The sequence below is a fragment of the Cyanistes caeruleus genome, chromosome 21, assembly GCF_971803275.1.
Source record: "Cyanistes caeruleus chromosome 21, bCyaCae1.hap1.1, whole genome shotgun sequence".
In the NCBI taxonomy this organism is placed as follows: Eukaryota; Metazoa; Chordata; class Aves; order Passeriformes; family Paridae; genus Cyanistes; species Cyanistes caeruleus.
Window position 1 is genome coordinate 9,882,396 of NC_141721.1, and position 18,994 is coordinate 9,901,389.

The 18,994-nt window shown below is 38.3% G+C and overlaps 1 protein-coding gene across 2 annotated transcripts in view; it reads left to right on the plus strand.

Moving 5' to 3' along the window:
• Window positions 1-18,994, plus strand: part of PITPNM3 (PITPNM family member 3) — a 52,679-nt gene that overhangs the window by 23,042 nt on the left and 10,643 nt on the right. For both annotated transcript variants that reach the window (XM_023939561.2, XM_086859223.1), the window contains 12 exons: window positions 1,065-1,112; window positions 2,872-2,948; window positions 4,934-5,169; window positions 5,966-6,155; window positions 8,794-8,913; window positions 10,780-10,961; window positions 12,252-12,421; window positions 13,943-14,113; window positions 15,166-15,360; window positions 16,164-16,312; window positions 17,949-18,065; window positions 18,722-18,838. In XM_023939561.2, the coding sequence (XP_023795329.2) occupies window positions 1,065-1,112; window positions 2,872-2,948; window positions 4,934-5,169; window positions 5,966-6,155; window positions 8,794-8,913; window positions 10,780-10,961; window positions 12,252-12,421; window positions 13,943-14,113; window positions 15,166-15,360; window positions 16,164-16,312; window positions 17,949-18,065; window positions 18,722-18,838 (1,772 nt within the window). The remainder of the gene's footprint in view (window positions 1-1,064; window positions 1,113-2,871; window positions 2,949-4,933; window positions 5,170-5,965; window positions 6,156-8,793; window positions 8,914-10,779; window positions 10,962-12,251; window positions 12,422-13,942; window positions 14,114-15,165; window positions 15,361-16,163; window positions 16,313-17,948; window positions 18,066-18,721; window positions 18,839-18,994) is intronic.

Genomic DNA, 18,994 nt, shown 5'->3' on the forward strand with positions numbered 1-18,994 from the left:
ATCTAGCATAACAGCATTTTTAATTCATGAGATTGAGAGACAGTGGTGACAAGTTCTAGAGTCTTCTTAGACACTAGGCAGAAGCTTTCTCTGAACACAAGAAAATGAGTGGGCAGGCAATGGCAGCAGATGGAGTTTTATTCACATATCATAGAAGGCCACCAGTTTCCCTGGTCCTTGTCATTTGCTATTCTGTTCTTTGATGCCAAACACATGCAACAGGATGTTGCCTCTGTTGTTGTCAGGCTGTGCCCCAGGGGCAGAATTCTGTGTCTGTCGAATGTGTGGAGGTACTCAAGTGGCAGGTAGGTTCTGGGAAAAAAGTAGATGTTGCCTGAGCCTCTGAAGAAAGAGAAGATATTGGGAGACCTGTGTTCTCATCCCAGTTTTGAGGGTAGATGTAGGTAAAGATAGGCTGATACCTTTGGATTTTGTCATGGTCAAATGATGGCAAAGGTGTTTACCCTCCATGGTAGTACTGGCCAGAGTACTGTAGGAGTACTTTATCTATAGAAAGGGCCTTTATTCCCATGTCCTTATGTCTCTGTATATTAGGTTTTTGTATTTAGATCTGAGTACTTGCAACTTTCCTTGGGTGGGTGGACTGTGGGAGGGAATGTAAGGTCAGAAATATTTTTTAAACAACTGCTAATTAAATACTTGTAATAAAAATCTGGTTTGTATTGATAGGTAAGTTATGCCAATTCATAGTTATTAAGAGATTCAGTGGCTAATGCTACAGGTTATCAAATGTATTTCTACCTACTCACGTCCATCAAATAGATTCCTCCCTACCTACCTATAAGTTTTATTGCTTATGATAACCTTTCTTGAAATGAGGAGTAAAATCTAGCTTCTAGCATACCCATTTTGATTAATAGATTCCAGAAGCTGTCAATTGTGTCATGTGCTGACCTGTTCCCATGGAAGCCAATGGGTGTTTTGGAAATCAGCATAGTAGTAGTCAGTTGCAAAATATTTACAGCAACACCAGAGAAAAAGTAAAGAACTTGATGTTCATGTAAAGCAATTTTAATTTACATTGTGATTTTTTTCTTTTGCAGGTGAAGAGTCTGCATTTTGCTCATCTGGCTTACTACAGGAAAAACAACGTGAGTTGTTCTCATTTTAATTTGTACCAAAGCTATTCAACAACTAGAGATAGTAATAGCACTTGCTAACTAGCACAGGCCTTGTGGTATGTTACATTGAGAAGAGAAATGCGTGTGGAGGGATCATGATTCTTTTAAATTTTCTTTTAAATTTAATTATTTTCAGCATGGATTATTATAATGTACCAGAAAAGTGCCTGTGACATTATTTAATACATTAGTGCCTTATAGCATTGGCTGGAGTGGTGGAGGTAGAGCACTGGAGGGTGAAGCTGCTGATGTACACAAAGCTCACACAGAACAGTACAACATGGCTCAGTTTGGAGTGTAGAAGCCTTCAGTGCTTTGTGCTCTGGACTTCCTTCTCCCATCTCTACTTAGGGAGGTGTAAGGAGTGTTGCTGTTAAAACTTCAGAGTGCTGTAAGAATAAAAAGTAGTGCCAAGCCTGGCACTGGTAGGGTTCCTTTACTGCTGGTGCCTGCCCAACTTCATGAGTGTATTTACATGTGGCTCTGCCTTTGATTTTTCTGTGCTTTTAAATTGTTTGTTAAAGAGGAGGTGTGTGGTGTTAATGAGGATCTTTCCTTTCATCACAGTTCTCTCTTGGGACGTTGTGTACCTTCCTGGAGTTCACAGTGAAATATTTATTCCTGCAGCTGTGTTCATAAGCTCATGTGGTCACTAGGTGCCAACCGCTTCCATTTTGGAAATCATACTTTTCCCATCTTGCCTGCTGTGGTAGCTGAAATTATGGAGCATTTTGAGTTGAGATCCTCAGCTAAACCCTGTGTGTTTCTTCTTCCGCTATGCTCTGTAGTAGTCATTACAAGATCTGGTAGCATGTGTATGTGTAAGACTCATTCAATGAAGAAACTGTGGAACTTAACACAGGAACTATCTCATGCCGTGATTTTCAGAGCAGGACTGAGCTCATTGATGCATGCCCTTGTTTTCCTATAAACAGTGCAGTTTGCAAAACTGCATCTGCAGTATATTTACAGTATTCTTTCGCATTTGTTAATAGAAAGCATATGTCACAGTCTTCATGTGAACATATTTCTTATGACAGATTTGTCATTATAAAGGGCTGGCAATAGTGCAGCAGATGGCAAGAAACGGCATCATTTCTCATGGGAGCATGATAAGGGAAATAGCAGTTTTCTTTTGGGACTATCACCACTTTATGCTTTGTAGCCAACACAAGTTCTCCTTTTTTTTTTTTTCTTCCTTTAAATCTTTCCTAACTAACATGTCAAAATATGAGGGATGTTTGAAATGGTCTATGTAATAAAATAAATTAAAAAAAAGAGAACCTGTCTTGATTCTTAGTATGGGTTTGAACCTTACCTCATGATCTCAGAAGTTTTGGAATCACCATACGAATTCTCTTGTCCTAGATTCAGGGTACAAACTTATTTTTTAGTCATGTATCAAACCCATGCCTTTCATGCTTGCTTTGGGGTGTTGAATCACTCAGTGTTTTTCCTTTCACCTGGCTTTCTTCTCATGGCAATTTTGAGATCTGATGTATTCCACATGAAGAGACAGGGCAACAAGTTACTTCCAGCAAAGTTAGAGATGCCAAACTTGCTTAGTGTCTCTCTGAATCACTGGTGAGCATGTATCATTCTGTTTGTTTACCAAATTTCCTGTGAACAGAACTGTATGTCTTGAAATTAGAAAAGTGCCTTACCTCCATAGATGTCTGTAAAAGACGTAACAGACAAATGTTTACTAATATGTCTCTTTTCCTTTCAGGTGAATTATATAGAACCTCTTCAAGAAAACAAAGGTTCCCTGCTCAAGACAGTATTGAAATACATGAGGACAATGGGGTGAGATTTTTTCCTAAAACAAGCTGTGCTGATTTTCAAGGAGTAGACATGTGAAAGTACTTTCATATTGTGTTATGCAATTGTAAACTCATCTCATGGCTTAATGTGTTTTTCCCTTGTTTAGTAGGTGCACATGCAATCACTGAGAAACATCTAAAAAGATTTTTAGACATTGCATACTTAGGTGGAAATAGGACTCAGTTTTCTGAAGAGAAATTATGTCTGCTTAGTACTTGACTGGGAATCCAGGTTTTGTGAAGCAGATTCAGCAGCAGTCATGAATTTGGTAATAACAGAATCAACTTATTTTAGAAGCAGGAAAGAATCTCAACACGTTGTGGTCCTTCCAGAAAACTGATTAAGGACCTCTGTCCATACATAGGACAGGTAATGGAAATGTCTACTTTACCATTTTTGAAGAACTCAGTTCTACAGCCCCTTAAAATGATGACAGTCATTGATTGACTTCAGATGTCCAGTCGGTACTTGAGCACCTTATCTAAGTGAAGGTTGAGCTACTTTTGACAGACAAATTAATTTTATTCTCTTTGAGTCTTCCTGTGAAAGATATCAGTTAAATCCAACTGAGAGACTTCTCATACCAGTAACTTCAGCAATATTGACCCCCTTGAATTTTTCCTTTTTGAAGCTTTCATTTCCACCAACTCCTCAGCAGTGCTGCTTACTTACAAGCAGACATTGTCCATGGAAGAAACTACATTTAGCTTTTAAAGGGAATTAAATTTCCCTTCTGAAAACTGGAATGAAAAACCTTATGGAGAAGGAAATTGTAAATCAGTGCATGGAAAAATGGAATGTGAAAAATGCTCGTATGATTCTCCTGTATTTAAGCAGTTACAAATCAGGTCAGAAAAATGCCTTCACAGTGAATAGTTCTACTGGATACTTAAATTTATGAGCTGAACAGAAATAGTAGAATAACCTACAATTCTCTCATTTTCAGACATTTCTCTGTCACCATTATACAAGTGCTAAAGTTACTCATTTCCCTTAATTCCAAAACTTAAGCATAAACTGTCCAGAACATTGCCTGATTCTGAGTAAATCGCCCAATCTAGCATTTAATGATCCTTAGACAAAAAACATTACTGTTGTTTTTGCAGTGTGTTCATATTTGGTCAGGAACTAGAAACCTTCAGGAATCATGTCATTCAAAGTGAAGAAGAAAATAGCCATCAAGATTTAACAACAAAAAAATCTAATCTTTTAATGTATTGCTGGGTTCTTGGAGTGCACATGACTATCAAGGGGTAAAGAGGAAAAAAAGGTGAAATTGTGAAACATTCAAAATGCTTTTCCAGTTTCAAGTAGGAAATATTTTGGTTATTCTATAAAACATGCTGACTATTGTCTGTGTATGCAGCTATTCACATATGCGTAAATTCTTTTGTGAGTTTTATGGCTATCAGCAATGGTGCATTTTTTTACTTTTTCTGTAAGTGTTTTTCATTTTAATAAGAAGCTACCAGTCTCAAAAGTCTGAGATAACTGTATCATCTGCTTTTGCTGAATATTTTCATTGGCAGAGAAGTTTGTCTTTTTTGGACTTGTGATGGTTTGAATGAGAACCTTGCCAGTAAACGAAGCAATCACTAGGATACCTAGACAGATGATTGCTTACGCTGCCTGTGGAGGTTGGAATTTTTTTCCAGTCTCAGAGTATTTAAAGTAACTTCCGATGTACGCAAAACTGGCTTTGTTGATCTGAAACCTACTCTGTGCTGCTGGGTTTGTGTCAGAGCATAGTGGGCTCTATATGATTCAGACATACTTGAATTAAATGGAACACAGGACATGCACACATGCACACACATGCCCCCACCCACTCCAGTGAAAGCAAGTATCACAGAATTATCACAGTGGGGGTGGGAGAAAAAAAACATCACTGCTAATGTTGACACCAAGTAAACTAACAAAGCCCATAAAAATGCCCCCTCCTTTCCTGTTTTGTGTTTTTCTTGCAGGAAGGAGTTCAACAGCAGAATTGTAAAACTCATGTGTTAATTTTGATCCTACATGGGGGGAACATATTAGACACTGGAAGTGGAGACCACAGCAGCAAGCTGGCAGATATCAACACCTTCAGTTCTGTGTTTGAGAAGGTGACCCGAGCCCATTTCCCTGCCTCTTTGGGTCATATCTTAATGAAACTTGTTCCCTGCCCAGAAATCTGTTCAGCAGCTTTCTCTCTTGTTTCCAGGTAAGTTGATTTGCATTCCCTGGTGTTTGGTTATGAATTGTGATTTTGAATGATTTTCTGTGACACATATATTTCATAATGAAATTTTGTGAATCATTCTTAATCTTTTGCTGACTGCAAGACTTGCAACAATCTTCCATCTTTTTCTAAGTGGATGAATTTGTTTTAAAAAACATTTTTATTGGATATATCCGCTTCAGAAGCTGCTCTTCCTCAGTGTTTTTCAGATTGCTTTTTTAGTCTTGAAATTCACACATTGAATGACAGAATGTTTTCAAGTAACATTACTTTCTGTGACATAAATATTTTAAATGGCAGGATAGAGAAATGAGAAGGAAATGCATACTCCTGCATCAACTCTTCTACAAGTGCAAACCAGGATTAACTGCTGAACTGTGGTGAGGGAAGGAGAGAATCAGATTTTCTTGATTTCTATTCTTGTAAGCAGAGACACTTCTCATTGTTTTGTCTGGGGCTTCCCTAAGTGATGGTTGCTTTTAGAATCTTTTTTGTTGCAGTATAGAGCCCAGAGTTACATTTGAACCTCACGTAGAGCAGAAAACACTGCAGAAGAGTTGAGGAGGTAATAAAGCCTTGGGTTGATATGTAATCATGAGTAATCTTGAGTAATGCCTTGAGTTTTTTAAGGAGTTGAGTTCTCTGAGAAAATGATCCTTCCTGTGTTTGCTCATTGTAAGCTGCAGTGGCCCAACCCATTTCTGTTTGTAACTGCTCATTCTCTAGTGCTGTGTGCTGCATCTTGCACTTTTCCTGATGATAACATGTCCTTTTCTAGCCTAAATCCTTACAGCTATGATGAGAGCTGTCTCAGCAGTAGTGAAGACCACATCCCACTGGCTGCCTTGCCTTTGCTGGCTGTTTCATCTCCTCAGTACCAGGATGCAGTTGCCATGGTGATCAGTAGAGCCAATCAAGTTTACAATGAGTTTCTCAAATCTACTGATGGGGCTGGTTTTAATGGACAGGTAGGACTATTTTCTCTTACATCAAAGTAAAATTTCTTCAGAGCAAGGCTGTTTCTTTTCAAGCCATTGTGTTGAGGAGCATGAGTTATGAGTGTGGGACAGTAAAAATATGATGAATAAATGTTAGCTTGAGGTCACCCACACAAAATGCCTTCTCAGTGTCCAGCACAAGACAGGCACTTCTGGAATCCTGTGCACTATCTCATGTGGATTTACTCAGCTGTTGGAAGATTATATACCTTCTTCCACAAGCATTTTGACTCCTAACCTCTTACTTTGCTATGCTACAGTAAGCAGGGTACATAGTGGACAAGCATGCCAGCCCGAGACAAATTATCATCTATGTTAATGAGTTCTTCAGACATAGTTGATGGAAAAATTGTGACACCTTTAAGATCCTAAGAAATCCAATACTGAACTACGATTTCTTCCTTCCCTCCATGACTACAGTAATAAAACAATTGACAGTAAAGAAACATAGAAGACAAATATCAGTTGCTAGCAGTGTTGCAGATTTCCTGTCTAACTCTGGGGAAATAATGCAATTTTTCTGGTGTGACCCGCCCACTGTTTCTTTCAACCGACAGTAACTGTCAGGTACTGTTCCTGCTTCACCATCTTTAGTCTACAAAACCTCCTGCTTCACATAGAAATATGATATTGATACTCTGTGTGAGTTACTGATATTATTCATAATGGGGCTGTCTACAAGGGCCAGGAACATGTACTTCCTTTAAGTACAGTGACCTTCACACTTCAGAAAAAGAAAGAAAATACATTTAGTATAGAGTATAGTGTAAACTTTGAAGGGGAAGCATGTGTCTTATTACACAAATTCTTTTCCATGACACTAATAAGATTATGCTGTGATATGTCAGTATTTTTAGACTAAAATTCGGTTGGAAGCCATTTTTACTATGCACAGTAAACTGTTCTTGATTAAAGCATAAAACCAGCCCAGCTGCAGTGACAGAGCATTATGAAAGGTGAAATTATGTAAAGAATGATATGAGTTACAAAAATAATATGAACATTTTCTCAATAGAACTTTAGTATTACAATTTTTTTCTTTGACAAAGCTACAAAAAAATCTCCCTGTTGTGGTTTACAAATAATATATATTACTTCCTGTGGAAGAGTCTGCTTGACTTCTCTATGTTCCACAGAATATTCACATCAACTGCCCACACTGTTAAAATTGAAATGACTTCTCTGTGTTCTCTAAAGTGCTTTGCTTTCCTCCTTAGACAGAAATTTCAGCTCTGTCTCTAAATAAGTCCTGTACTGATTGAATATATATCATATATCTTGACATGCATCCTGTGTGGATCTTTGCTTTCATATTTTTGTCTCTTCTGTCAATTTACATTATAAGTGCATTCGATCAGATTGCCTTTTTGATTTTATATAGTATCTGGAACAAGTTCACTCCCTTACATTAATGCCAATAATAGTAAGGATTAGAAACACAGTGGTAAATTGAAGAAGATATTGCCAACTCACTACAAAAAGTGCTGTTAATTTTTTTGAAATTACCTGAATCATAAGATTTTCAGCTTTTTGTGGACTTCATTATGCATAGGAACTTGAAATCAAAGAGTAAAATGACATGCTGTTCAGTTGATAAACTTTAGAAACAGAAATGCCTTAGGATAGATATCTCCTCACTACATTTTGATATTTTATTTTTTAAAGTGTTTTTTTATAATTTTAGTTGAATACAAGAGATGTACTCACTATAGGAAGAGTGCTACATGGACATGCACCGAGAGGAGTTTGAGGTTTTTTCCCTACCTACATCTTGAAAAACTCACTTTTCCTAACATTCTTCACTTCAGAGAAAGCATGCACAACATCCTGTATCCAAAACTTGTAGTTTATTGTTGTAGTCAAGCTGAATTTAGAAGTTAAAGTTTGTAATATCTTCTGTTATGCTAATCAGATTTGGGGACAACGGATCAGACAATTGTTTCAGTTTGAACATCATAAGGAGAGGCTTGCTGAAGCATGCTATCAAGCTGTTACTCATGCTCAGACACAGACTGGGGAGCAGGGAGAAAGAATCATCTCGTGGGATGGGGAGGTGTTCAGTGGAATTAGCTTGTGAGGGAGATTCTAGTGTACCATAAAATTACTCTTGAATTCCCAGTTTTAGTAGCATATGTATTTTGAATTGCCATACTTTGAAGATAGCCTCCATGTGAAGCAAGAATGACTCTTCTGCTTAATACATAATTTTAAAGTTTTGTTCCCTTGTCATGACAGGGGAGTGCCAATCTGTAAGGTTCTCTCCCCTGTATGACTCTGAAGAAAATGTTAAGTGGCTTGAAGTCTTTGTGACACTGGTCCAGTGATCTGGACTTAATGAGCTGGAATCTGGCTGCAAGCAGCTGGAAGAGTTCCAATCCATTTGGCAGAACTCGCACTCATCAAAATAGTCCCTGGGGCAGATATTCTTCGCATAGGGCATATTTCTGGTGATAAAAGAAAGTAGAAAAAAGTAGCTGCAATATAAATGAAAGTACAAAAACCGGTTTCAAGGGGATGAAGTAAGACAGAAACTCCTCTGCAGTACTGTGATGCTTTTTGTCTCTTTCAAAAACACTTGCTACATCTTCAAAAAAAATCTTTTTTTCAGGTGTGTCTTATAGGTGACTGCATTGGAGGAATTTTGGGCTTTGATGCCATCTGCTATAATTCTAATACAGCTTATGAGAGTCGGAACAGTAGCAGGAGAGGAAGCATCAGCAGCATCCAGGTGAAGAGAAAAAAATACACACAGCTGAAACCCTATAGATTTATTCCATGGAGGAAATCAGCTCCAGAGGAAATTTAAGTATTTGGTAAATTGCCATGATAGAATGGGATTCTGCCTGTGTATCAAAAATTTGCTGTTAAAAATTAAGTTGTCAACTTCAGTTTTATGATATACAGAACAAGTAGTGAAGGCTTTATCTGTTAGCCTTTAAAGTAGGATTACCAAGTGCTCTATATGGTCCTTAACTGTGGATGCAAACACATCCTCGATCAGAAGTCTCTGGTAGGCTGCCATTTTTGTCAAAATATTTTCTTTCTTTTGTTCTTTCTTTCTTTTCACCTGGGATCTGGGATTCCTTACACTATTGCCTGGGGGTAGTCTAGTATTAAGACATACTATGAGTAAGTTTTAGTGACTAGTGAAAGAACACCTCTTTCTTTATAAGGAATGTAAATCACCTGCGGACCTGTGAATGCACCACTGAGTGTCCATGCAAGTGCTGCATTTGCACAGAAGAGAGGATTCGTTCTACCTGTGATCTAGGAAAGATTTTATGGTAGTGAAAGTACAGGTTTTAAAGTAATGCTACCATGTAAACTTCATTATTGTGTGCAACACACTTGAGAAAGAAAGTAAATGAGAGCTGGGAGATAGATGTATGCAAGAAGGAAGGGAACAACTTTGAATCCTTTGTGCTCTCTTACGCAGTGCTGAGCTGGCTTTCCAGTGACTTTCTCTAGGGTCATCTCACAGAGATCTAATCCTATTTCCTTCTAAAACTAATTTTTCTTTGCTCATTGAGTTTGGCTATGCCTGCCCCTCCACTTCGTCTAATGAGGATGCTATAGACTGCCATGAGGTCTCCCTTTTCTCCAGCCTGAACAAACCATGAAACCGCAACTACTCCTCATATGACTTCCCCTCCAGACCCTTCACCATCTTTATAGCCCTCCTTTGGACACCCTCTAACAGCTTTTGTATCTTGTATTGCTGTGCCCAGAACTGCACACAGGACTCAAAGTGAGGCCACACCAGAGCACAGCAGGACAATCACCTTCCCTAGACTGGATGGCAATGCTGTGCCTGATGCACCTCAAGGTGCAATTGGTCCTCCTAGGTGCCAGGGCACACTGTTGATTCATATTCAGCTTGCTGTTGACCACCACCTCCAAGATGTCTTTCTGTATGGCTGTTCTCCAGCCTCTCATTCTCCAGGTTTTATGCACGCTTATTATAAAAAACAGATCTTGCATACCTCATGCATACAGATCTCATGCATGAATGAGGTGCGAGGTTCCATCCAATGGCGTTTATTTTGAAAAGCAGCATCTGCAGCATCAGCTGCAGCATTATTATGCAGCATGCAGCATTATTATGAACAATAGTAAATAATCTTTATGATATGGTGCCACTGGTCTCTTGCACCCTGCGGCAGCTAAAATTTAAAAAAAATCAGATCCCATATCCATGGAACATGATGAGCAAGATCATTAATGTTGTAATGTGCATTTTGTGCACTCAGGTAAGACCCCTTCTGATTACCTTATGATATTTATAGTTCTCTGAGCATGATGGAGTCATGATGGATAAAGCTTTTGTATTAATCCTCCTTCCCACCCCTTGCATCCCCCTCCACCCTCAAATTCCTGATTCTCTTTCCAGTTTTTGGGCTATTATCTTGAAGAGAAATTTAGTCTTCATCTCTTTCCTTTCTGCTGCAAAGAGAAATTTTTAGGGTTAGGGTTAGGGTTCCACCCTTTGTTGGATAAAGTGAGGTCATATGTATAAATGTAGGCATTTCATATAAGCGTTTTTATATTTTATTATCTGTCTAAATCTTCACTTTGCTCTGCTCATTTTCTGAAGGATAATCCACTCTTAGCAGAGGACTCCAGTCTGGGTGACAGCAAACACCTGAGCAAAAGCAATATTGACATCTCAGGAATCATGGAGGATGAGAAGCAAAGGCTGTCGCTGCCTTGGAAACAGAGTGACTCATCCACTTACGACTGTGATACCATAACCCAGCACCATGCGTTCCTGTCCAGGTAACCAGTGGTTGATGACTGCGTAAAAGAAATGGGCTTGCCATTGAAAGGAGCCTGTAAGCACCAGAGCACAGAGGCATTATTATTGGTTGTAGTATGTTTCTGGAGGTTTGCTTAAAGTTCTCAGAGAAAATGATGGATTTAGTGGGTCTAATATGAACATACTCATATCTGGGGAGTTTTTTATTTAATCTTTATTCAGTTGTGAGGGCTTCGAACATGCAAAAATGAATGCACAAAGTTCTCCTTTCTTCAGTACAGCTCACTCAAAACAAGATGGATGAATACTTATAATTGCAAATTTCTGTTACTTATTTCTTTATAACAGTCCCTCTGACTACACTTTCAGGACTTTTATTATTGTCTGGTGAGAATTATAGCTTTAGGTGTTCCCATTGTTCTGTGAGCTATTCAGATCAGCTTTAAAACAACAACAAAAAAAAGCCCTGCATAAACATTTGGTGTAAATAAGGAGGGGATTGGAGGGAGAAGTTAACTTAGTTTTCCTTTATCCTGAAAAACCTTTTAAATACATGGGATGGGAATATAAGCATTCCCTTTGTCTCATTGTTCCTGCTGGTTCTAAGCTATTTGGTTTTTTACTTACCTGAATTATTTGGGCTTTTGTTTCCTCTATTTACCATCCTATTTCCTTTATTTCATTTTGAGTGATGCAGAAGAGGAGGTTTTACTGTGTGTTGAAGTTTCAGTTCTGCTAGAGTTGAGTATAGGGCAAACTTAGTACTGTGCCTTACTTCAAGTGTGGCATTTTTCTTACTAGCAGGTTAAGGTAATTCTGTAGTCTTGCTTTGACTGAATGTCCTTTGCTTTGCTTTTGTTGACTATTCTGCATTCATTTTGAAACCATTGCATTTTCTGGATATCAATGTGTTGTAGAATGTTTTCCCTCTGTGACAGAATGGTTGTTTTTCTCTTGCCTGTGACTGAAAACATGAAGATGTTTTTGGTCAGTCACTTTTAGGTTCTTTGTAGGAGAAATACTGTGTTGTATTTAAAACAGTAAACTTGAATATTCATGGTCCTTGCAAAACTTTACCAAGGGTTCTGTAGAAAAATTGCAGGAAACTCTTGCATGTTGAAGGTAGTAAATTTGCTGAATAGCTGCACTGAAAATCATGGCTGCTATACTGCAATATCATTTTACAGTTTTAAGGTGTACTGTTTGGATCTAAATGGCAGAGCTAGAGCTTTCTAAGCATCCTGTTTCAGGAGTGTTCTTTTTTTCTGAATGCCCATTTTTATTTTTGATTAAGTATTTTCTTTGTTCAGCATACACTCAAGCGTGTTGAAAGATGGTGCAGACCTTCCTCCAGTGGATTCCAGTCTCTCAGAAGTAAATCTGGGCCGATTTGAGTTTGAGGTGTCTGATTTCTTCCTTTTTGGATCACCTCTTGGTTTGGTGCTGGCCATGAGGAGCACTGTTCTGCCTGGTCTGGATGGTAAGCTCTTCTTGGGGTTAAAATACAGGATGCATAATGACCTTTGTAAACAAAGAGGCTCATAAAAAAGGAGGTAAATAAAGGAGCCTAGTTAAAGTCAGGGAGAGAGGTAAGTTTCTTCCTTTAAGAGATGGGAACATTAATGTAGGTGGGTACTGAGGGGATGAGGATTGTTCCAGAGCTGCCACTGCTCACTTACAAAAGTGTTATATTCTGCTGTTAATCATATATTCCATGTCATAAATCATGAAGCTTACACTTCACCAAGAATCAGTACTTGAAAACAATACCAAAAAGAACATCTCTGCTTTGTTCAGCATTACCTCTTGTTCATGTCTGGCTTCACGGGTGGATTTGGCCCTCGGGTAGGTTGCTTGTGAGCCATTCCTCTCTAGTAACAGAGCCTAGTGATCAGACACAGAGAGGATTTTTTTAGTTTTATTTCTAAAGCATCTGGATTTTTTAAATTTTTCAGTTAAAAGCTTACTTTTCATTATTCAGCACATGCTTTGTCTCTTTGCATGGTATGAGCTTTGGATAGCACTGCATCTTTAGAGGAAATGATGCATTCATTTATCAGATGAGGGAGAAAATCTGTTGCAATAATGAGAAGAGACAACAATTCAGAACTCCGAGGGATTTTTTTTTTCCTAGCCAGTAGTACTTTCTCCAGTCTCTGCTCTGCTAGCCTCCAGACACTTCAACAGGAAAATTTCATGTTAATTACTAGTATTTTAAACTATTTTCTTCAAATTAGCTCTCACTTCCATCCTTCCTCTGGTATCCTGCAAAGGAGTATACTTTGAGAGCAGCTCAACTGATGGGCCTTTCAAACACATTCTGAGGTGAGCAGTGTCTACTTGAAGCATTATTAGCCTTTAGAGGTGCATATGATAAAAGAATCCCATTTAAAAGTGTTAATTGTGACACAACTGAGAGTAAAACAGGCAGATTGAAAGCTATCATGCAGACAGTTGGAAATTAGTTGAGAAGAGTCAGGTGTCCTCTTTACTGAAATGAAAGGTAGAAAGCTACCTGAAAATGTGACGGGTAAAATTCAGATGTGTTTATGTATTTGTTTTGTTAGAATCAGTTTTTTATAATAAAAGGGAAGGTTCTGCTGTCCCCTAGGTTTAAGTTGTCTGGATGTCACAAGCCCATCAGACCATTTTGCTGGTAAATATTTGAAGTGCTGAGCATCACAGCTATAATGCTCAATAATATGTTTACAAGATTTTTAACTTCTTTCTCCTTCTTTGCTTCCATTTGTTTCTCTTCTGCTGCTCTTCACATTTCCTATGTGCCTGCATCTCAGATTGTGATGTCTTTGTAAACTCCTGTGCAGTGAAGCGAATTCCTTGCATATGAAATAGGAAACAATTCAGATAAATTTCTTTTGGCCACATGTGTGCTAATCTGGAGGTTTCAGAAGACCGTATTAACTATGTTTCTGTACAGACTCCTTGAAAATTGTAAAGCAGCAATACTGACCTCTCTTTTTCTGTCTCATTCTCATCCAAGTATGCCAGGTCCGACCAGCCTGCAGCCAAGTGTACAGCTTCTTTCACTCTGCTGACCCCTCTGCCTGCAGACTTGAACCATTGTTGGAGAAAAAATTCCATCTTCTTCCTCCATTCAATGTCCCACGGTACCAGAGATACCCACTAGGGGATGGAAGATCTCACCAGTTAGGTACAGTGCCTGTTTTCATAGCTCTCATTGTGTGTTTTTCTCTTAAGTGTTCTCTTCTTACACAGCTCAAGAGAATTTGAAATAGCAATGTGCTGGTATGCTAAAAAAAAGTCATCTGGGACTGAGTTAGTACAGATATACAGTAAGTGTGGAACGAAGAAGATTACTAAGAAAAGATTATTCTTATACATGAGGTTTGTGATAGTAGATGTGTTAAAGAGGAGTTTATATCTCTTTAGGAGGGTGATATCACTTTTCTAGTTGAAGAGTCACTTGGAAAATTCCATGTCATTGACTGTCATTTTAAACAATTTATTGTTACAATTAGTTGACCACTATTTCTTTTGGTCACTTGTCCATTAGCTTCTTGTAGATACCTACTACAACATATCAGACCACTGAGCAGTCTTGATTGCTCTTCTCCTAGGTGAGTTACTAAACAATAGTTATGTTGGTACTAAAAATTTGAATACAAGAAAAAAAAACAGAAATAGATTGATTTCTGGGGAAGAAAGAGAAAGGAGTGGATGAGCAAGATGCTAGTAGAAGGAATTGTGCTTTCTTGACCTTATAGAAAATTAGGTAAAATCACATAGTCATGAAGTATCTTTGACTTTTTTCATGTTACGCAAAAAATTGTATTTTGCTCATGTCAGAAAGAGGAACAGAGAAGTATCACAGACTCCCAGGTCTGTGTAATTCTTCTCAGGAAATTACTTTAAATTGAGTAGGGTTGAGTGTGAAGTAAAATGGCATCCCAGCATCACTACCCAGTTAGGAAGATCCTGGCCAAAAGCACCCAGCTACCATTGCACATTCATGGCAGTAGGGTGTGTCCTTTCTCCATATAGTCATGCTGTGTCATGCTATTCTCACTCTGAAGAAGCAAGTTTCATCCATGTCCATTAAAAGTGATATTATTCAGGAAAATGCTCATTAGCCCTGTATTTTAAAATAAATGAATAAATAAGATAATACAGACAAACACTAGTTTCGAAACCATGGTGTGTATTCTTTCTTTTTAATGTTGTTTTCATTTTTGTAACCTGTAGGTGATGCTCTCCACAATCACAGTGGTCTGTTCCTTGAGAATAGCTCTTTGAACATACCTTTCTCTCAGGAGAATCCTGGATCTCCAAGTACTTCTGATCAATCACAAGGGAAAACAAGAAAGTTGAGCTTGGGCAGCACAAACAGTGAAAACTCCGGGTCCACTGAAAGCTTGCCATCAGCATGCCTCACCAACAGTGAGTGAAGCCTGGTGCCATGTGCTGTTGGATATGGCAATAGCCTATCCCTTCACATTGTTTCTGTGAAAAAATTGATTATGAGCAGAAAAGATATCTGCTTGGAATTTGGGAAGAATGACAATAGCCCAAATTTCTGCAATTTTACATAACACAAGTTATCTTCCTTTTCTCTTTGTAATTAGATAAATAAAGTACTAGAAAAGAAGTCACAGTTTTATATTAAGGTGGCACTTATAAATAGCCACAAGAGTTGCAAACCAACAGGGATTTATGATCATGTTCCAGGTATGAAGCAGTGTAGGTAGATAAGATTTGTTACTCAAAAGTGCTATAAAACATTATATTGTCCTGCTATGGGCGACAGTCGTATGTCTGCCTGTCTGTCTGTCTGTCTGTCTGTCTATCTATCTATCTATCTCAATATTTGCTTTGCTGTTGGGGAGGCATTTGCAATTCTTATCCTGTAACTTGATCATAGAAGTACTAGTCTTTCACTGTACATTTTCAATGGACTGGAAAGCAGTGGGGATCATGGTGAGATGATTTCTGCTTCCCAAAACTTGGACACAGAAGAACTATTTAGGTAGCAGGCAGTTAAGTGATCTTAACTTAAGTCAGATCTTACTTAAGAAAAGTCAGTAAAAACAGTACTTTCGTGAATGATAGATACCTTTAACAGACTCAAAATGTCAAGATTAAGAAAGCAGAAGACTTAATTCCATTATCTAGCTTAAAAATGAAGACAGCAAGAAATTTATTGATATAGAAATGTTTTGCTATTTTGTTTCATTTTTTTGTAGTTACTGCAAAGTGGTGGGGAACAAAACGAATAGATTATGCCTTGTATTGTCCAGATGTGCTGACAGCCTTTCCAACAGTGGCCCTGCCACATCTCTTTCATGCCAGCTACTGGGAATCAACAGACGTTGTGGCCTTCATCCTAAGACAGGTAATTGATATTTATTTTTTTTTCTCTCTGCAGCAGATAACCTTGTGATTGTTAATTGCATTTTCCAAGGGTCAGTCTTGTAATCTTTAGGTCAGTTAGATGGCTAAGTGCATCACATACAAATTCATGTAGGAGTGACAAATCTGGATTTATTGGAGAAGTAAACAGGACAGTGAGACCACCATTAGCACTGCTGAGTTTGTGACCGGTAATATTGCACTTTTATGCATACCTCACCTGTCCCATGCCCCAGATCAGTTTTACCCTGTATTATATATTAATTTTATCCTGTTTTTGAAGGAGTAGGCTATCTCCAGCCTTACAGAATTATATATCTACCTATTAAGTATCAAATTACTAGCATACATCTGATAGTAAACCAGTTTGAAAGTACTGCTTCCATAAGAAAGTCAACTCTGTCCTTTACAGGAGACTTCCTTAGCTTTGTATGTGCATTACAGCTTTTAGAATTGAATAGGCCTTTCAAGCATTTAGAACATGTCTGTAAAGCAGTATGTGAGCTTACAGCCCTACGTAAAGGACTGGTTAGTTCCAGTACAGTCTGGACCTTCTGCCCTTGTTGCAGGTTAAGATTAGGACTAATGGCTCCTGAATGCCCTGTGGGTGCATATATTGCCTTGCCTGCACATTACCTCTAATGAATAGAATTTATGCCAATTTGTTAAAAACCATGATTACTTCTCAACATTACTGTGATTTGTTGCAAACCGTCTGCTTTGCTGACTCTGATTTCATGCAGCATGATTTTACTAAAGGGATTTCTTATAAGACATCTTTTAAAATGGTTCCAGACCACTCTTCTAGCAAGGGCACTGAGAGTGTAAAACTTCAGCACAGAAAACCAGCTGTTGAACTTGAAAAATTTGCTAACCTATTTCTCATTCAAAATAGCTATTTGTGATTGCAGGTACAACCCACAGATTTCAGAGAGACAGGGCTTCTGGTTTCAATTGAAATGTGGCATAACGCACACACAGGTTCTGAATTCTGTGGGTTGTGTCCTGAAATCTGAGTTGGACATGCAAGTTTCTCGGTAAGTGTATGATATTTAAGTTGTAAGATTGTGTGTGACATAATAGGGATCTGCATTTTCACAAGTTGGACTTCATTGGGTCCTTGTGGGTCCCTGCCTATCACCTACTGCAGTAGTAATACCCAAATGGGATAAGAATCTTTCTCTCTGAGTAGATGTGTAGAAACTCAATACAGCTGAAGTCAGGAGTTTGACATCTGCCACATAAAGGACATTAAAAAATGCTTCTGTGGTTTTAAGCTACTTTACTGACTTTGCAGACCATAATCAAGACAATGTGACTGTCACTTGATGCCATCCTAATGTTTTCACCATTTTCTCTGGAGGAATGTGCAGGCTCTGTTGCAAGTGAAAAAGCTGTTCAATATGTATTTGAGATTAAGTGCTGGCCAACAAAGTGAAAGCAGTTTCTTTATCTTTGCAGTTAATGTGAACATATGGCTTTACTTTTCTCTACTTCCATTGTTCTTTTGGCTCTGCAGTGTCACTCAACTAGGGCAGCAGTGTAATTTCTCTTTCTTTGCCAAGTACTAAGACTCCACAGGCCACACACTATTTATTAAAATATTAATATAATTTCAGGTGATGAGGTATGAAAATGTAAATTTCAAGGAAAATGACAACCTGGATCCAGAAACACTAAGTCCATCCAATCCACGAGAAAAATGGCTACGCAAAAGGACACATGTCAAATTAAGGGTAAGTTTAACTCTGAATATATGTGGCAGATATGGAACATGGGTTTGACAGAAATTTAAATGGGGTTTGATCTCCTTGAATAAGAGTTTACATTACTGAATATCACTAAAGAGCTGAAAACTGCTAACTTAATCCAGAGGCAGGCAGATTAACAGTTAGGGAATATGAGCAATTTTGTCTTGGTTTATCACTTCATGTTAGGAGAAAGTATATTTCTTTAAATAACAGACAGGCCCTAAGTTTCCATTATGCTAGGAGGTTTCTTTTATAGCATAAAAGACAAATCCATAAGCCAAGCAAAAATATTTCCTCCTGTCTTCAGGTTCTAAGTCACTTAGTAATGTTAGTTAAAATGTATGTGCCCTGCACATAATGATGTGGCTCCATGACATCACTTGAAGTGAAGAAGAATTGGCTTTCCCTTAAATGTTCTCTCATACTTGGTCATCTTTAGCACTCTTTCTAGAAGGTCTATTCAGGAACCCACCATTAGCGGAAATCAGGCTCTAGCTGATATGGGAATGCAATGCACTTGATGTACATCAGACATACTGTCCAGGACTGTGTTTTCCGTGTTCCTGCTGATAACAAAACAGAGACAGCAGCCTCGTGACAAAAACAAACAGTACTCTTCCCATCTTCCGCTCTTATTTCAGAATGTGACTGCTAATCACCGAGCTAATGATGTCATTGCAGCAGAAGATGGTCCTCAGGTACTAGTTGGGCGCTTTATGTATGGACCTCTGGACATGGTGGCTTTAACAGGTGAAAAGGTGAAGACCAAGCAATCAATTTTCTTAGTTCTACTAGAAACAGTTGTTGAATTTAGCACATGTATAGTGTCAGAGAAAGCCTTACAGTGAGGGGAAATATGTGAGGAGAGTCCCCCACTAGTTCAGCAGAAGTATGCTGTAAAGTGGGCTTTCCTG